The sequence below is a fragment of the Eucyclogobius newberryi genome, unplaced genomic scaffold (assembly GCF_026437365.1).
Source record: "Eucyclogobius newberryi isolate DKJ021-1_F unplaced genomic scaffold, fEucNew1.0.hap1 SCAF_21, whole genome shotgun sequence".
Lineage (NCBI taxonomy): Eukaryota > Metazoa > Chordata > Actinopteri > Gobiiformes > Gobiidae > Eucyclogobius > Eucyclogobius newberryi.
Genome location: NW_027315846.1, coordinates 7,535,358 through 7,556,204, shown reverse-complemented (window position 1 = coordinate 7,556,204; position 20,847 = coordinate 7,535,358). Strand labels below are relative to the sequence as shown.

General features: G+C 40.3%; 1 protein-coding gene across 1 annotated transcript in view; it reads left to right on the top strand.

Annotated features, from left to right (window-relative positions):
* The window catches only part of clmna (calmin a), a 68,747-nt gene extending 48,176 nt beyond the window's left edge, over positions 1–20,571 (top strand). Inside the window, exons 2-13 of the mRNA XM_072458404.1 lie at positions 1,488–1,549; positions 7,030–7,125; positions 7,207–7,290; positions 8,660–8,752; positions 10,732–10,925; positions 12,373–12,566; positions 13,114–13,196; positions 13,276–15,288; positions 17,283–17,401; positions 18,559–18,652; positions 18,743–18,805; positions 20,455–20,571. Of these exons, the coding sequence (XP_072314505.1) occupies positions 1,488–1,549; positions 7,030–7,125; positions 7,207–7,290; positions 8,660–8,752; positions 10,732–10,925; positions 12,373–12,566; positions 13,114–13,196; positions 13,276–15,288; positions 17,283–17,401; positions 18,559–18,652; positions 18,743–18,805; positions 20,455–20,568 (3,209 nt within the window). The 3' untranslated portion in view covers positions 20,569–20,571. The remainder of the gene's footprint in view (positions 1–1,487; positions 1,550–7,029; positions 7,126–7,206; positions 7,291–8,659; positions 8,753–10,731; positions 10,926–12,372; positions 12,567–13,113; positions 13,197–13,275; positions 15,289–17,282; positions 17,402–18,558; positions 18,653–18,742; positions 18,806–20,454) is intronic.
* Positions 20,572–20,847: the final 276 nt, after the last annotated feature.

Below are 20,847 nucleotides of genomic sequence, written 5' to 3'. Positions count from 1 at the left end.
TGTCAATATACTGCACAGCTCTAGCAGTAAATAAAGAAAACTGAAGTATTGTCGGATTCAACACAAGCCGTTAGTAAAAAAACATCCTTCTTAGGCGTTAATGAGCACAGCATTTACCCTTGAACTACGCGCGCTCACCTTCAGCGCCTCTATAAGTGTCGGACAGGTTTATCTTAATGAACGTTCACTCCGGCCTTCTTTCTTTGTGCGCTTAGACATTGAAATGACGCTGCTGACATCGGGCTGTGGCCCCGTCGTCACTGGTTACGCAGCACAAGGACACCGTCAATTCGGAAGATGAATATTCCCTGCCGTGTGTCACATGACGTTTATGGCGCCGTTACGTGTGCGTGTGTGTTTATAGTGAATGTGTAACTTCGGTGGCGTCAGGTTTATAGAAAAGTGTATGATTAAAGGCTCGTTATAGCGGAATATTAACTTTAATTAGTTAAAGTTTAGGTTTTAGGTCAGTTGTAGAGAATGCTCCCTAATCTTGTCATCAGACTGTTTGAGTTAGTGCACTTTAACATATATTATTACCGTATGTTCCGGACTATAAATTGCTCCGGAGTATAAGTCGCACCAGCCCAAAAATGCAAAATAGAGAAGAAAAAAACATATATATAAGTCGCACTGGAGTATAAGTCGCATTTTTTGGGGACATTTATTTGATACACATGGTAAATACGTATGCTAACGCTAACACCTTCAGCTACATGAGGCACAGACAGAACTGTGGTAAGTGTCTGGTATGTTAACGTAACATATGAACAGTTATTCAGATAACTATAGCATAAAGAACATGCTAACAAGTTTACCAAAGCATCAGTTTTACCCCAAATCACTAAATCCATTGAATTCTTCTTCCTCTGTGTCACTTCTAAACAACTCCACAAACTCCAGAGGTAGAGGAAGTGCAGATTCTTCTTCTGCGTCGCTTAGAGCCTAGAGCGCCCTCTTGTGGTTGTCAGTGTGAAAATAACGAATAATATCACTTATAAGTCGCTCCGGAGTATAAGTCGCACCCCGGCCAAAACTGTGAAAAAATACGGTAGTTTTTATTACATATTTTTCTAGCTAAATATTCATAAATACATTACTGAATGATTAGAGGTTGGCTTTATACTTGGTTGGCTAATACTGTATATATTGAGACAATACAGAAATGTGCTAAAACATGTCTTTAAATGCTTTAGTTGAGCTTTAATTATCAGACAAATATAAGATTACGTGAAAATCACCCACAAAAATATCCCTTCCATCCGTTATTTGTTTACAACTCAACTTTATCCCATTTTTATTTTGAATTGGCTCTTTTTGTAACGTATTTCCTCTCAACATTCACAATATTATCCTTTTCTTTTACTTCCTGCCCACCTCTAGTTACTATTTTCAACGATTGATCTGCTGATTCGTCATTTACACGCGTATATAAATATATATTCCAGATGTTCTAACAGGCTTGTCCTCCGTCTCTTGTGTTGCAGTGGAGAGACAGAGCGTTCAGAAGAGGACGTTCACCCGATGGATGAATCTACATTTAGAAAAGGTTGGTTGAATCTGAATCGAGGCGAGAACGACCATTTACACTCGCCGTTTTTGTTTTGCTGCCGCTCCCGCCCAAACGTGCACAGCTCCAGCGGCGCTCATGTGTGTGGAATACTGCAGAGGCACGTGCGGGACATAAACACGGCAGGCTCCGCCCCCGCACTGTAAAAAGAATATCCAGCGGTGCGTTTGTAATTAAGCAGACGTCACATCCAGACTGAGATGGAACTGTTGACTGGTCCTGGAGCTAAACCCGGACTAAAGAAGGACGTGGTCAGGACCTGTGTCCATCAACGAGACAGTTTCATTCAGTTTTAGGTTTTTGTCTAAAATGATTTGCAGAAATGGAGTTAAATCAGTGTTTTTAATTTGAATGTACTTTCAGCGGGCAAAAATGTCATCCTGATTTAGTCAATTAAATCCGTAATAGTTAGATTTAGATGGATACATTTATATAACCCTATTGTAAATGCAAGTAATTCTTTTAACTATGATAAACTGTATCGCTTCATGGGACACATGGCTCTAGTCTCCGCTTGTTCTTTTCCTTCATAAATGTCACATTTTTATTGTTTGACAAAAATATATGCTTTTAGTCTCAATTTGAGTCAATATTATTACTTTTTGTTTAGTTTTTTTTTTAGTTTTAGTCCACAATAGGGACGTCAAGATTATTCAGTTCATCGATAATCGTGATTATTCAGGTCACAATATATAAAACTACAAATATCAGGCAAGGCTTAATTTTAGAAGTTAATCACAATATAATCGTAAGAAGCAAAAAAAAAAAAATTGTCACCATTTTAAAAGCAAAAATAAGTATTTTTTAGTTCAATCTAGCGTCCAAAAATATACTTAAATGTAAATGACTTTATTTTTTTGTCACATTTAACTTGATTTCACTGTTGTTAGGTCACTGTCCCAATAATTGTGAATAATCGTTAAATCTTGATGTTTTTTTCTCACAATAATCGTAACACAAACATTTAATATTGTGAAAAAGTATGATATTGACACTGACCAGGACCAAAAGGTCAAACCAAGACCACAACCTAGATAAGTTAGAGCGGCTCATTAGCTTCATTAGTATAATAAATTACTATTGACATTTAGTCCTTTAGTTGATCAATTGGTCGACCAAAGTTTGTATTTGTCATCAAAGCATTTTATTGAGACATGAAGTGAGTTAGTTGAAGATTTAGCTGTGAATCATTGTGTTTTTTATGTGCCTTTTCACGTAAAATACACAGTTCCCAAATACTTCTTTGTAAATAATTGTTTTTGCATGAGCTCCTGTGCAGTTGTGATCTTGTGAGTGCAGTTTAGGTCAGATATTTGGTCAGATTATTGAGATACTTCATGGTTTTGAGAACTTTTGCTAGTTTCTGTCCCTTTTAGTCGACCAATCGATCAACAGGGAATAGCTTTAGTCGACCAAGAATTTCTTTAGCCGACTACAGCCCTAATAATTACAATAAAGTAGCTTAAAAAACACTCTATCTTTCTGCTTTTAAAGGGATTGTTGCAAATCTATAGTGTTAGCATGATAAAGCATGGATGTGCTACATTAGGACTTTAAAATGTAGCGACATTAAAATAATTAAGCATTACATTTGACTTTCTGACACTTATATTAATCATGTATTTTCATAATTTCTGCAACCGTAGATTTGTTTTAGGTCTGTTGCTCTAGATCTTTGTAATTATTTCAAGATATATGCGACTTATTACAGTTGTTTTTTTATTTTTTAGAAGCAAAACATCTCTCAATGGAGCCAGACCTTTTACATTTAATCATCTAAATAAGTGAAGAAAATCTTACTCCACGGATTTTAACATTCGCCTTAACCAACACAACACAAACTATTGAAGCAGACAAACAAACACAAATCCAGACGAGTCAAAGTCGCTCGAATCAATTCCCATTTATTCTGACTTTACTTTTGCAGTGCAGCGTGAATAATGCATGGGTTCCGTGGGCTCGCCGTGCGCAGCATCAAATTTTCATGACGCCGTAAAGTGCTAATCTGAGGAGACGCTGGAGGAGGCGTGGGTCTTACGCGCGTCCCTCAGTGGTGGTTAGACCCCTTTTGCAGGACCGAGAGGCGCAGGCTGCATGTGAGCGCTAGAACAGACCCGTCCTGCTCGTCCTGCTGCAGATCAGAGCGCCGCTGCACGCTCTTGTGTCGCGGTTTCTACGGAGGCGTCTTCTGTTCATCTTTGAGGTTGCACTAAATCGCCGAGCGCGTGTGAAATGAGTTCACGTTTGATTGGAAAAATAAAGCAGAAGCAAAGAAAGGAGTGAATGTGCTGCAGTGGCAACAGACAGAAATACAAATGTAATGACAAAGAGTAGGTTAAAAGAAAATGCAGTTGTAATGTAGTGTATGGATCGTTTGAGGGATACTGACGTGTTATGTGGATGTAATTGAGATTGTTTATGGTCTGGTTTCGGGCGCTGGCGTTGAAAAGTGCATCTCCACTTATTCATTTCATTCATTTCATTCATTTGTCTTTAGTTTTTTACAATTTGACTAAAATATCAGCAACAAAAATAGTCTCTGAACATGTATATACAGTCGTTTTTGTCCTTATGTATTGCATGCTCTCATAATCTGGTGCAAACAAGAAACACAGGATTTAATTTGGTTTAAAGAACGTCTTAAACCACAATTGTAATGATCAGAATCAGAAAAGGTTTATTGCCATTGTCAATGAACGAAACTCACAAACACAGAAACTTGTCTTGGTGATAAAACAATAAAACAATAAAACACCAAGACAATGAACAATGAATAAGTCATAATAATAAGCTTATCAGAAAATAAGAATAAAAATATAAAATAGGCTTAATGATCACCAATCTTCCAGTTTTATGACTGAACCACTTTTTTATTTTTAGGTCCGTATTTCGTTATTTGTACATACATGTCGTTTTATAGTACATTCTGGTCCTACACAGTATATATATTTAACAACAAATAACAACAAAATTAAAAAAATATGCAAAGAATGTGTCTGTTACGTATCTAAACTACTATGCACTATAATAGATACATAATAGCCTGAAAAGTAACACATTCTTTGCATATTTTTAATTATGTTGTTAAATATCTATACTGTGTAGGACCAGAATGTACTATAAACCAACAGTCGTGCTCTACAATTCTTTTATTATCCAGGGTTGAGTGAAAGAACATTTATTTTAGCAAAAAACAGTGAGTTCCACTAAGACCCCAGATGGTCAGTGCTGCTTAGTTCGCCTTTTGTCTATTGTAATTTAGAAACACAGCGATATTATGCAAAACAAGCGAGTAAAGTTATCATTTTGGCAGAACTCCGGCGCATGAGTCGAGTGTTGTCGAAAGCTTCAAATGTGTCTTGACAGGTCGGAGCTGTGACATCACGTTTGTTTATTTGGAGTGCTGGTGACATGAGTGAGACGGGGCTTTTGTCTCGTCTCGCACAATACCGGGCCTGTCTCCTCTAGCGCTCTCGGTCTGGCCTAATTTCAAAACGCTGACCCAGTAATCGACAATCAGTCATTTGTTTGGTGTTTGTTCAACTTTACGACTGACTTTATCTGCGAGACCGACACTGTTTTGAATCATGTTTGGGCAAGATCCATCTTCATTTTTAGAGATGAGATTATTGGAAAAGACTGCTGGTTTCCTTTGTACATGTCGAGGCAGTATTTCTGTTTGAATCACAATTTCGATCAAAGAACGTCAATCTGTTCAACTAAACCTAAAATCACCCATTATAATTGCCCGATTATTGATTGGTAATAATGGTCAGCAGAACGATGTAGCTTTGGTGATAGAGCTCCCCCTGCAGATCTCTTGTGGAAATGCATGGAACAGACGCAAACACGGCCAAATGTTTAAAAAAAAATAATGAAAAAAGAGCCAGGGTTTCTCAGGAGAGTTGACGTCAGGTCGATGTCGGCAAAGGCTGTTTTTTTGTCCAGGGACAGCAGGGAGCTAAACCCAGACTAACATGACTAAACCTGGACTAAACCCTGACTAACGTGACTAAACCTGGACTAAACCCAGACTAACGTGACTAAACCTGGACTAAACATGGACTAAACCCAGACTAACATGACTAAACCTGGACTAAACCCAGACTAACGTGACTAAACCTGGACTAAACCCAGACTAACGTGACTAAACCTGGACTAAACATGGACTAAACCCAGACTAACATGACTAAACCTGGACTAAACCCAGACTAACGTGACTAAACCTGGACTAAACCCAGACTAACATGACTAAACCTGGACTAAACTTGCACTCTAGACCCATAACAAAGCAAAAAAGGAACACACAGTACAAACCCAGACTAGACCAGGACTAAACCAGGACTAAACCAGGACTAAACCAGGACTTAACCAGGACTTAACCAGGACTTAACCAGGACTAAACCAGGACTTTAACAGGACTTAACCAGGACTTAACCAGGACTAAACCAGGACTTAACCAGGACTTAACCAAGACTAAACCAAGACTAAACCAGGACTTTACCAGGACTTAACCAGGACTAAACCAGGACTAAACCAGGACTAAACCAGGACTTTAACAGGACTTAACCAGGACTTAACCAGGACTAAACCAGGACTTAACCAGGACTTAACCAAGACTAAACCAAGACTAAACCAGGAGTAAATAAGGCTATAGTGCAATAACTTTCTTCATCATCTCCATCCCTGGACATGATGAATGGGACTCGTTTGCTGGAGCATCGGGGTCATTAGGAGTCGGGCTGTGGTTAATAGCGGTTAACGCTCCTGACGGTTTGTTTGATCAGCCGTGACAGCCCCGAGCGCACGTTTATGAAGACCATGTATTCAAACTCATATTAGCTGTTTATATCGACTAAATGATGCTGATGTAGAGTCATGTGGTAAGAGGCTAGAAATGTGGAGAGATAATATACATAAACTCCTATAATGTTATATGGCTGTTTTCCTCCATCATTTAACAATAAAACACATAATTTACAGCTAAATATTAGATTGGCAAACTTTATTATTCTATTACGGTATTATTCTATTATTATTATAAGTTTAAAATGAGTAAGTATTGAATGGATGTGTTATTCAGGTCACAATATAATCGTAAGAAGCAAAAAAAAAGAAATTGTCACAATTTTAGAAGCAAAAATAAGTATTTTTTAGTTCAATCTATCGTCCAAAAATAGACAAAATTTAAGATTCAACTTTATTTTGTCTTTCAGAATGTTTTGATTTCGTAAAGTTGGTCTTAAACTTAAGAAACAGTCACATTAGACCACAGGAATGAAAGAAAATTAAAGATTTCACTGTCATTTTGTCTCGATTATCGTGAATAATCGTTCAATCGAGATGTTTTTCCTCACAATAACCGTAACGCTAAAATGTGAAATCGTGACATCCCCAGTTCTCCAGCAATGGTGCAAACAAACGCAACATTTAAGTTTATTTTTATAATTTTTTCCCAGTGTAATCCTCCAATTGAAGTCCAGGACCTTTTCCGGGACATTCAGGATGGACACGTTCTGCTGGCTCTGCTGGAGGAGCTCTCCGGCTGCAAACTGGTACAACATTCTCAGACATTTCGTTCATCGCATTTATAGGGTTATACTACACGCTGATTCACTTGTACATTTCTGTCGCAGCTGCACGGATTCAAGAAATCCTCCCATCGCATTTTCCGACTCAACAACATCGCCAAAGTCCTGACGTTTCTGGAGGAGAGAAATGTGAGTATCCGGGAGTTTCAGCGTCCGGATTATAGGTGATATTTGGAGGATTTTCAAGCAGCAAGTCATCTTTTTTTCTCCCCCCATCATTTAAAAAAGCCAAGGAACTATAAAAGTAAAAAGTATAACGTTTGTCATATTTGGGGGCCCATATTAGCCACGTAGAATAGAACAGAATAAACGTTTTAGACCCTTGAGGGAAGTTTGTCGTGGACTCAGTGAAATATTTGCCACATAATATTAACGACAATAACAAACACTCACAGTACAAATGCATTCCCTAGAAAAATATTTAAAAACACACAAAATGCATGTGATAAAGATAAATTGCATCATGCTTATTTAAGTCATTTCGAGTTCATTAGTTTAATGTATGTTGTGATAAACATCCTACTAATCTTAGGCAAAAAATAATTATTCTCAGGGCAGTTGACAAGGGGGCAAAGGGGTCTGTTTGCAGCCAAAAATTGTACTATCTCCCGTTTATCGTATTAGCCGTTACCGTTTTTTTTTTTCGTTTGGCCAGGGTGCGACTTATACTCCAGAGCGACTTTTATGTGATATTATTCGTTATTTCACACTGACAACCACAAGAGGGCGCTCTATGCTCTAAGCGCCGCAGAAGAAGAATCTGCACTTCCTCTGGAGTTTGTGGAGTTGTTTAGAAGTGACACAGAGGAAGAAGAATTCAATGGATTTAGTGATTTGGGGTAAAACTGATGCTTTGGTAAACTTGTTAGCATGTTCTTTATGCTATAGTTATCTGAATAACTGTTAATATGTTACGTTAACATACCAGACACTTACCACAGTTCTGTCTGTGCCTCATGTAGCTGAAGGTGTTAGCGTTAGCATACGTACACCTATTCACCATGTTCTCTCATCTGTTGTTGGTCTTAGATTTGATCGAATAACTTTCCCCAAAAAATGCGACTTATACTCCAGTGCGACTTATATATGTTTTTTTTTTTTCCGCCATTATATATATTTTTTGACTGGTGCGACTTATAATCCAAAAAATACAGTACTTTCTTTTAAAGGGCAGCCGTGAGAGCCGCTTTGTCTCTGCCGATGGGCCCGATTGTTCTTTCCCCTCGACGCGTCCTTGAAATGCCACTGAAACAGCCGATAGCGACTATAACGCTCTCCCCAGGGACTCTTCTCAGATTCCACCTGAAGCTGGGGGTTTACTCCATGTAGACGGTGGAAACTGGGTATTCCGTCATTTACAATTTACTCCTGATTGTACATAATTCTGGATTCAAAGCTAAGATCATAAAGCCACGTCTAAACCAACACTTAACCGAGACTGAAGTAGCACCAGCCCTGGACCAAAACCACTACGTTCTGTCTGTGCGTCTGTGCTCAGGTGAAACTGGTCAGCATTGACGCGGCCGACGTTGCCGACGGAAACGCCTCCATCGTTCTGGGCCTCATCTGGAACATCATCCTCTTCTTCCAGGTAAATCGCATTTTCCAAACTTCGACTCCAAACGTCTCCTCCAATCTGAGTAAAAAATATCGATTGACGTTAAAAAAGGTCTAAAATAATCATGTTCATGTTGAGTAATAATGAGTTTATTTTAATTTAGTTGATGGACTGTCACAGCAATTAGCATAGTGACTTATTGTTCAGAAAGGGCTTATTTATAGAGCTCGAGATCGAACGTCAGAAGCTTTACAGTAGAGGGTGGATGTGCCAAACGTCAGACGATATTCATTAGCGTAAATATGTCAAAAAGTAAACAAAAGAGTCATATAAAAAGCTGCCGGCGATGCATTTATCCCACTGTAGTGTTGAATCAGCACTGTGTTTAGTCTTTAGCATCTTAAAATCTCCGTCGGTTTAACATTAGGCTCTGTCCAAACTAAGGCCCGGGGGCCAAAAGCGGCGCGCAGACAAATTTTTGTTGGCCCTCCAGCTTCCTACTAAGTTTGTCCAAACAGCAAAAAGTTGTTATTTTTACTGTAAAATTAGAAAAATTCAAGCATTTTGATGTTGATAATTGATGATGATAACTAAAAATGAACAAACAGACAATCAAAAGCTCTTCCGCAGCTCATAATCGTGACGTGATTTATTTTGAAAGGCGGTTCACGGAGTTATGTTGCTGTCGGTTGCGTATAGTGGCGTTCAATGTGACGTTTATCTGTTTTGAAGCTTTATGTTGCGCTTCCAAACGTGTTTCAGCTTCCTACGCAACATTTTGGAGGACCTTTTCCCCATTCATAAGAAATATTTAGTTTTAAACTGTAAGCAATTACAGCTAGTCAAAACTACTAGGAATATGGATTGAATTTTAAGAGTATATTTCTTGTTCTTCATCGTTACTATCACAGCAAAACAGTGCTACGTTTATTCATATTAAGAGCTTTGTAATTGTAAACATCTATTGTCCCAACTAACCTTTCCAGTTCAAGTACAATATACAGTACAATTTATAAAAACACAGACTTTAACAACTTTATATAAGCTAACCTTGATAAAGCATGAGCAAAAACTCAAATCATTATGAACAAATAGTTGATTAAGAATGATTCAGGCTCAGTAACTTCCTAATTAACGTGTTAGAAGTCGTTACTAACCCCGAATCCTTCTTTGTAGCGTCCAGTCGAATGGAGAAGGCCAGAACTGATGGTTAAATGTATTTTAATGGTTCCTTTTCCGTGCCATTCACCCAACGTAAGAGCTAGGCAAGAACAAAATAAAAAACAATTACATTTTGTCCGTAAATTCACCGTATTTCTAGCTCATTACATTAGTACAATATTTTACAACATATACAGTCGTTTTAACAACAGATCATGTTCCCCTGTCGACCAAGTTACCAAAATAAAAGTAAAACCTTACAACGTAAATGTGTCAAATTGACCTTTACATGCTTAATATCATGAAATAAGTATTTGTGCGTTCTTCTTTAAGTCGAATAAAAGTGTTTGTAGTGTTGATGTGGTACTCACCTTATACTATACGACTGTTACATCTTGGCTGTGGCTCAGTTGGTTGAGTTTTTACCCATCGACGGCAGGGTAGCCGGTTTTAAGCTGCATTGCCCTGCTTCAATCACAGTGTCAAATAATTACCCTCCAAATCACGGTGAAATCAAATCCCAAAAGAGAAAAAGAGACTTGCTGTCAAACATTTCTCACCACTTATAAAATAAAAATATACAGAGAACAACCAGATCGGATAAGGACAGTTCCCGGTCCAAACGTGGGTCAAACCTGGTCAAACATGCGCACATCGAGCAGAATCCTAATTTTTAAACACATTGCAAGTCAAAACTCAACACCCACAACTTAAAACACCAACTTTTGCACCAGTTTTCCATTTCACTTGGACAGGGCAAGTAATTACGCAGATATTAACCATAAACCAGCTCCACACATCTGCACGTCTGACCTGTCCGGCTCGATTTCAATGCATTTGTTTCCCCGCAGATAAAAGAGCTGACCGGCAACATCAGGAGCCAGTTCCCGTCCTGCTCGAGCCTGTCCTCGCTGCCCACCAGCTCGGACTCGGACACCTCGTCCAGCGCCCCGTCGGACGAGAGGCAGACCCACACCAACCCCCTGCGCGAGCACAGCAAAGCCATCAAGAAGCTGCTGCAGTGGGTGCAGAGGCGGACGCGCAAGTGAGTGTGGAGCGGAATCCTCAAACGACATCGACGGCGGCGTTCACCAAAAATGGCCCGATTTCTTACGCTGCAGGCCATTTTTCGATGTTAACTTAACTTAAAACTCATGGGGAATTTAGCGGCACATAAACGTACACGTTGTTAAATTGAAGCAACTGAGAGAATGTTGAATTTGAGGTGATTTTATAGATATTATATTGGTATTAGCAGGAAACAAATCAATCATGTCAACAGATTAATAAATACAAAATAAGTTTAGTTTATTTTTATATTACAATGTGGATTAGTTTTCACACGGATCATGACCATTTTAAGGGCGCTTTGACGTTTGCACATTCATCACCACATAAAAAATTTTATGAAACCAGGACTGAAACCAGGACTAAACCTGGCCAAGATTAGAACTCACCGGAACAAGACCGTGTTCAGGAAATTCAGGAAAGCTCCAAGGGATCATCTCAAAACAGGTTGAAGCTGAAAAAGACAAAAAAAAATTGTCTCTCTCTGGACCCCCTCCCCCCCTCAAAAGACTAAAAAACTAACATTTCTGGCATCACATAAAATGTATTTTAAAAAGAAACAACCTAACAGTCATCACTTGAAAACTCGCTCTCAAATAAACTCTCAAAACTTGAACAATATAGTATCATTATTTTACATATATACATAATATGCATCTGATTCATCCAGTATGAAGTATTCTGTCCATCTGTGAATCTGTCTTGTTTACGATCGGGACATTTCACTTGCTGCATTAGACGTACGCGTTGATAAAACGATGGTAGTTTGATAGACCTTGCTCACCTTTAGTCCCTGAACATCCTTTGGTAAGTTTATCAGTAGAAGTTATGAACTCTCCAAATAATGTCACCTGTCGCACATGTTTGTTTACTCAATCCACATGGTCCACGGGCCCTAGGGGCCCTACGGCACATCCCATTCAGCCGCTACGCCAGCACCATGCAGACTCAACTCACTCAACCAGGAAGTCATTCAAACAACGTTTCTGATTGGCTGCCGTAAATCACTCCACGCGTTATATTTCACAACAAGCAAAGTCCTGAGTATCTGATGTCACGGATGTTGGCCTAATGCTCGTGGCTGAGAGAGTTTTTTAGCATTTCAAAACAATTACTGCCACAACGATGTATTGAAGCTTCAAAGCAAAAAAAACAACTAAATGTAGGTACATTTCCCCCAGACCAAAAATATTTTGTCTTTTTCAGTTTCAACCTATTTTGAGATGATCCCTAAATTTGTCATATTTATGTGGCGTTTCTTTTCAGCATCGATACTTCAAAGTGGTTTATCTAGTTTCAACATTAATTTAGTATCGATCTGTGTTTTTTGGAAAGCCCTACCTACTGTCACCATGTTTTGGAAGCCTTGTCTTTCTGCTTTATGTCTTTATGTCATGTCATTACGTCTTTATGTCATGTTTTAGGTATGGAGTGGCTGTACAGGACTTTGGTAAGAGCTGGACGAGCGGACTGGCCTTCCTGGCTGTGATCAAGTCCATAGACTCCAGTCTGGTGGACATGAGGAAGGCCCTGCTCCGAACGCCCAGGGAGAACCTGGAGGATGCCTTCCGGATAGCCCACTACAGCCTGGGCATCCCGAGACTCCTGGAGCCGGAGGGTGAGCTATATATAGTCACATCTATCTACTGTACGCGGCCTCGTCTCTGCGTTACCGCTATTGGATTTCACCGGCAGAAATAATTAAGATTTAACGGCGTGTGAATCCACAGTAATCGCTCGGGCATCAGGTCTCATTTCGTAGTAAAAATGAGAGGTATTACGTTGTGCCTGCAGGGTCGCTTTATGTGTCGTTCGAATAAAATGTAAATGTCTCCGCATTTATAGTCTTATCTATCGAATTAAGAGTTTACAATTCCGAAGGTTATGATTTGTGTTAGCATTTAACATCGTAGCTAGTTTAGTCATCTTGATTATGACAATTTACCGACCATTTAAACAACATTAATCAGCAGTTAATGCAAAAAAAAACAAAAAAAAACTGAATTTTGTTATTGGATTCCAGGCAATAAACATATTTGAATGACACACTTCAAGTGTTATAATCTCTAAACAGTTATTTTTGCAATTTTATCAAGCCTTTTCTCGCTGCTGAACTGTGTAACGCAAACAAAACCTGAAATTAAAGGCTTTTTTTGTCTGTGCAGATGTGACTTTGAGCACCCCAGACGATCAGTCCATCATAATGTACGTGTCACAGTTCCTGGAGCACTTCCCCGGCATCGAGGAGGTAGGAGCGACTCAAATCCACCCACCAGCTCCGTCGCACACACTTTTCAACCGTATTTCTCCGTTTTCCCCCCCGTCAGCCCGAGGAGCCTCTGCAGGTGATCGAGCGCAGCGTCTCGATGGGCCGACTGAACTTCAGAGAAACCGACGCGGACCACTTCAGGAACGGACACCGGGGAGGACGAGTGCGCGAGAGGTCCTACATGTTCCAGAGGGACAGCGCCGCGCCTCCACCCAAAATCCTGATCTCGTCTATATCCGAAGACCGGGGCATCGCGTCGCCGCCGTTCCGCCAAGCCGCCAAGCGCTCGTGGTCCACCGAAGACTTCCTGTCCTCGCACACGGAAGACAACGTCGAGGACAACAACACCGGCAGCGTCGCCAACGAACCCCAAAAAGACGCGGCCGAGGAATCGAGCAACTCCGAGTCGCAGTCCCCGGAGCTGCGCGATAGCATTTCGCCGACCGATTCCGCTTTGCCCGACTCGGTGATCGGCGACTCTGCCATAAGCTCGCCGGACTCGTGGATGGAGAGCGAATACAACGCGACGCCGGAGAAGTTCTGCGAGAGCCGCAGCGACAGTTCGTTGTGCGACAGCGGGACGGCGTGGGACATCTACCGCGCCACGCCGGTGGAGATCACCAACAGCGACGAGGGACTGGCGCCGGGCGAAGACGCGCTTTCGGACGAGCGGCGGGAGTCGTACGTCGACGAGGGCATCTGTTCGTTGAGCTCGTTGGAGGCTGCGCGAGACAAAGAAGAAGGGCAGGAGATGACGGAGAAGGAAAGAGCGAAAGACGGGAATGAAGAAGTACAGCAAGATTGCGATGAAGAAATACGACAAATAGATGCAAAAGTTGGCGACGTTGCGGAGGTTGAAGAAGCGAGTTCGATGAGTGCGAGCGATTTGAATGGACTTGACGGCGATAAAGACGCCATCGATGCAACTAAGCAGCCAGAAAACGAGGAACAAGCTGATGCAAGTGCTAAAGAGCTAGCTAAAAAGGAAGTCCAAGCGACAGATGTTGATGTTGATGATGTTGATGAAGAAAATGGCCAGTCAAATGTTGAGAATGTAACTATCGAAGTGAACGGTCAGTCACAAGCAGTGCAAAGTGAATCCCGTAAGTTAGATTTGGAGAGTAACGAAGAGATTAAGAATGACAGTGCAAGCGTTGAAAGAGCAGAAATACTACATAAAGATACTGAGGAACATTTGGATGGAGAAAGTGATGCTAAAGATGACTCAAAGCCTTTCGATGGATTCGATACAGCGCCCAGCACCGTTCTGGACACACAAAACACAATTTTGGGACCTCTGGCGATCATGACTATACCACTGATCTCCATTTCAAGCGAACCAGATGACCAGGACTTGTCAGGGTCAGATTTAGAGGAATATTACGGTGACTTTGGTCAGACCGAAGTCTCAGAAAGTAAAGAGATCGACCCAAGTATTGAAAACGACTTCGAAAGCCACGGCGCGATCGCGTCTTGTTTCATCACCGAGAACATAGACTTGATCGCCTCGGAGGAGACGTCGGATTTTCAAAGCGAATTCAAACGATCGGACGAGGAATTTGAGATCGTGGAAGAGTCGAAAGACGCTGGAGAATATGTGGAAATTATTGAAGATGGTCAAGGTGCGACTTCTCAAAGTGACTGGGCGACTTCACGTTCGCGATCGCACTCAGATGAGCCAGAAATGGTCATACTGGTCAGCGATCACCAAGCAGAACTTTGCAACACTTGCTCTGCAACCGAAAAGTCAAACGCAGACGGAACATCGGTGGAGACGGCGACATCCAACAGTAAAGTTGTTTCCGCCAATTCGCCCGCAAGTCGTTCGTTCAAAGACTGCAGGGGAGACGCAGAGGAGCTCGTCAACCTGGAGCCTATGGATTTGTTCTATCCCGACAAAGAGGATCCGATGTACGCGGAGCCGGCGGATGCGGACGTCCAGAGCTGGCCCTCTGTCCTGAGCGTGTCGCCGCTGCAGCCCGCTCCAGCCTCCGACAACCTGTCAGACGAACGGCTTTTCACCCGGCCGGACGAGCCCTGGGCGGGAGAGGTCAGGACAGAAGCGGTACAGGTAAGGTTTATGAAATGTATACGGTGTTTGAAAGGTCGCACAGTATTGTATGTCGCAAAGTGGGGCAGGGCGATAAAAATAAAATTGTGATCTTATCCTTGTGACGATTAAGATTTTCTTGTCGTTATTCACTATTTCTCTTGTTTAAAATGCTGCTGTCTGCTCAAGCACAAGCTCTTTTTTAGCAACTCTTCCTATTGGTCAATGTGCATGAGGCTCTGCGTGAGTGACAGCTGGGTTTAACCAATCACAGTGAAGAGCGAAGTATCAGAAGAAGGAGATTACTTATTTATTTTTTAAAAGCTGTAGAAAATACAAAGCTTACATAGTTGCTATAAAATTCAAACGGTGATATGCATTTTTTGCCATTTCACAATTTCATACATAAAAGCGTCGATATCGCAATAATAGAAAACTAAATATATCGCCATAACAACAAGGTCCTTCCTTTGACAGAAATGTGCTGTTTTTAAAAGCCAAAATGCTGTTGTTTTTTAAGTCTTTGTTTTTATGCAACCGTCAAAAACTATGTTCCAATATCACAATAATACCAATATCGCAGTACTTAAGAGTCATATCACATATCACAATCATTTCCCATGTCGTGCAGCCCTAGCACTGTGAAGTCTCCATGGAAATGTTGTGCTTTTCCTTGAATGTTCCACTGAATGGCATTAAAATTACCCATTTCTATAGAGGCCAGTCAATCAGTTAGAATTAAAAAAAAAAATAGCAATAAAAACAGTTATAAATGGAAAATGACCCTTGTTATGCAGCACTTTGCAGCATTCCACTCTCTTGAACTTTCCTGTATCTTATGAATACTGCCTTGAACATTTATTTAATATAATTTACCAAGTTTCATTCGAACCTTCAACATCCTAAGATTCATCAATATTAAAATGTCAGATTGTTGTTTGCATGTCAATTACTGCACGCCTGTGAGCAGTATTTCTTTGACACTCATATACACAAAATATAAATTAAATGAATATTCTAGACCAGAAATCTCATATGGACTGATGAGAACAGACAGTTCTTTAATACCACAATGTCCTGTAAAACAAGGGACATTGCAGTTTGATATTTCACAGATTCACAGCTCAGACCTGCAGACACTCACAAGAACAACGGTTTGTCTCTGTCAACGCGTCTGGACTGTCATCTGCCCCTAACGATCCTCTTTATCGCTGATATTACCACCATAGTTTTTTCTGAAATAAATTGCATAAAATCTAATCACGTAAACAAAATTCAATTGAACAGTGGATCATTGTATTTATCTATGAACTGTTAATAATCATCATGAACAATCTGAATCCAACTTGAATTGAATACCGTATTTTTCGGACTATAAGTCGCACTGGAGTATAAGTCGCACCAGCCAAAAAATGCATAATAGAGAAGAAAAAAACATATAAGTCGCACTGGAGTATGAAATGCGGTTGCAAGTGTGAAAATAACAAATAATATCACATATAAATCGCTCCGGAGTATAAGTATAAGTAAAAATGTAAGTCGCACCCCGGCTTTTAGATAGGGGGCTGTCCTCCGGTATTTTGAACGGAGTATTTTAAAATGTGGACGGGCATTTTCTAGTGCATGAACAGGGTCATTTTATTCATAAATCTTAGAAAAAAGGGGAATATTATCATTAAATCGGGGCCGGGAAGCCTTTGACAGTAGTCCGCCGTGACAGTTTACTGTTTACATGTGAAAATTTGCATGCTTGGTCGACGAAATTTGTGTGCTTGGCTCTGATTGGCTGCCGAGTGGTCGAGAGAATGCCGAAGCTACTCGTATTTCGCCTAGTCGGCCCCCGTAGTGTTTTCAAATCCTATATAAAAACCTGGTCGCACCCCGGCCAAAACTATGAAAAAAGGTGCGACTTATAGTCCAGAAAATACGGTAATAACCTGTTCCACTTTGAATAGAGCTTCCGTTGTGCAGGTCTTGTATGTGACCCGTAGGTGACGCTGCACTCTTCTTTTTAGGCTCCCACTGAAGGCCGAGCGCTGGACTCCCAGGACGACCGTGACTCGGCTGAACCTGCGTCCAACGAAGAAGAAGACGCCGTTGATCCGAGAGCGGCTCCTCCCACAGACCCCATGAGGTACATCCCGTCTATTCTTATCCCCTCCCCCCTGGTTTCCTCCCTGGTTACGCTGAGAAACGCGCTGTACCCGCCGGGGAGCTGCCCTGACCCGGCCCAGCGCTCGTCCTCCTGAGATCTCCTTAAATGTACCGCGTGTTCTCTATAAAAAGCCTTTATACGACGAGAGAGGGCAAAGAAATACGCCGTGGATAATTTGACTTTATTTGGAATGGAAGTGATTTGATTACACGTTGTGTTTGGAGACATTTAGAACGAAATGTCAAGCTTTAAACCACATGAAGAAAAACACTTTTAACTTTACAGGCAATGAAATTAAGTGTAAATAATTGATTTTAAGAGGAAATAACACCCAAATACCACCTTTAATGATACTTAAAGTGCGGGATGGTTGAAAGTTTATTGATTATTTTACTTATACCTCTAAACAGCATTATTTAATACAAAATGTACAATTAATATAAAAACATGCTTTATACTCAATAGGAGACCATATTTTTTACACTTTCTGTTTAATTTTAAGTATTCCGTGTAAGTTGAAGTGAAATTTACATAACATTTCAATCAAGATTATTGCTTATAATATCAAATATGGACCTCAATTAGTATTTTGTATTACCGTATTTTCCGGAGTATAAGTCGCAGTATGAAATGCAGTTGCAAGTGTGAAAAGAACAAATAATATTACATACAAGTCGCTCCGGAGTATAAGTATATAAGTATAAATATAAGTATAAGTCGCACCTCGTCCAAAACTATGAAAAAAGGTGCGACTTATAGTCCAGAAAATACGGTAATACAAAATGTAGTATTAATACAAAATGTGGTTGTTTATTATCAACTCAACTATACATTTAATACAAAAATACGCTTTATACTCAATAGGAGACCATATTTTTTACACTTTCTGTTTAATTTTAAGTATTCTGTTTAAATTGAAGTGAAATTTAGGTAACATTTCAGTCAAGATTATGGCTCATAATATCACATATGCGGATATGGACGTCAATTAGTACTTTATTATTCTTCCTTTTAACCGATTTGTTCAGATTGTGAGCACTTTGATCAGGAGTCTGTGCAAAGCGCATAAGCCGGCTCTCCCTGTACTTCCCTCGATCCGGTTGAAAGTTGATTTATTTATCTTTTTCCCCTTTTAGAAGTCACATTAATAGCTGCAGCGGCGGAGCAGATGGAAACCAGATGCCTCCAGTCCTGCGCCACAGAAAAGGCCCGCGCTCCTCTCAATCCACGGTGGGACTGAGGCTCTATTTCCGTCACTTTTGGACAATTTCTCTGTAAATATCGTGGCTAAAAAAGAGCCTGTTTTTGTTTTTTTCTCAGGACAATCAGAGGAGCTTAACATCTGCTGCCAACAAAGACCACATCTCTGATTATGGGTATGCACTGTTTATGATTATGCAGCAGTTTTTTATCTACTTTTATACTGTTTTAACTGATCTTTCGAGTGGGTCGTGCTATTATAACGTTACTTCTACATTATAGGACAACGCAATCAATCCAAGGCTAATAATCAATAATAATAGATCTGATTTCAGTGGAATCATTTTACATTTTCTGATTTTACACACGATTAATACATAGTTTGAGTTTATCACTATAAATTGATTTCCCCCCCTCTCCCCTGATGTTGATCGATCATATTTTTCGATTAGATGTGTGATGTTTAGTGCTAATATTCTTAACATAAGCAAAACTTTTAATCGGTTTGTTGATCGTTTACTGATGTACCGTATTTTACGCACTATAAGGCGCACTTAAAAGCCTTTAATTTTCTCAAAAAATGACTGCGGGCCTTATATATGGATTCATTCTAGTTGACCTTGATTACTTACTAACCTCGAAGTGATTTTGTGTGGTACACGTTTTGTTTCGCTTAAAAATATGTGAAAAATGATACAAAATTGACCATTCATTGACTTGCCTTATAGTGTGGAAAATACGGTACTTATAAAAGCGGCCAAAAATGGATGGATGGATCATGGACGATTAGAAACTATTGGATCTCAATTTGATTAGCCTTGGATTCATTGCAAACCCCTCGCTTGAACGTGCCTAAATACATCAAATCATAATATTAGCTTTAAAATGATCTCTTTTGTTACAGTCTTGTTATTGATACCTTCATGAGTTTTGATACTTTGCCACCATTTCCTTTAAAACTAAATGAACACAAAGTACAGACATTTAGAGATTTTACGCATCAACTTTTACCCCCTTTATACAATTTGAATTAACCATTAGCATGAACCAATCCACTGAACGGACTGAATGTCCAACACAACGCCTCATACGCGTATCTAGGCTATTCTTTCTTCTTTTTGAGTCTCTGTTTTGATGCTGTGGTGAATCAGGACACGTCTCCCAAAAATAAAACAACATGAATATTTAACTAAAATAGAAAAAATTGAAATAAGGAGCGCTGCGTGGGTACTTGTCCAAAAAACAGTCATTCATTTGCACCTTGAGGAAGGCCTCGTAGGACTGAAACGCATTTTAAGCTTAAAACCAGGCTACAATTAAGGCTTTTTAAGTATTTTTTGTAAATTAACAGAGTGCCTTGGTTTGTCTTGTCCTTTGGGAATACCGTATTTTCCGGACTATAAGTCGCACCGGAGTATAAGTCGCATCCGCCAAAAAATGCATAATAGAGAAGAAAAAAACATATATAAGTTGCACTGGAGTATGAAATGCAGTTGCAAGTGTAAAAATAACAAATCATATCACATATAAGTCGCTCCGGAGTATAAGTATATAGTTTATAAGTATAAATTTAAGTATTAGTCACACCCCGCCCAAAACTATGAAAAAAGATGCGACTTATAGTCCAGAAAATACGGTACTCAATATATATGTTTACCGGTATATATCTTTTGCAACAATTTATACCCGAATAGACAACTGTTTTTTCGTGCAATAAATATTTAACGCTCTGCACAAGTTTAATAATCTGTTTGTCTGGAAATACACCCTTTAATAACCCTTTAATGTCACTCTTTAATGGTCTCGTTTGCGTGTCTTTCCTCTCTCTCGACAGCCGGGAGCCGTACGTGCTGCTGCTGCTGTGGCTGCTGCTCTACTGCTTCTGGGTTTTGCCGCAGTTGGACCTGAAGGCGGTGCCCGGTCTGTTCTTCAACACCCGACAATAAGCGCCGGCGCGGCTAAAGCTCACGCGTCGGGTCCAGTTTACAGTCGCTCGCCGAGGAGAAAGCTGCGTTGAATACTTCCGTCCTCGTCCTCGTTGAAGACTTTGGTTTGGTCCATGTTCTAGTCCCGGTTTAGTCCTGGTCCGGTCCAGGATTAGTCTCGGTTTAGTGCCAATTTTGCTGCGGCGTTTGCGTCAGTGTGAACGCAGTCGCAATGTTGTTTTGAGTACCGTATTTTCAGCACTATAAGGCGCACCAGATTATAAGGCGCACTGTCAATGA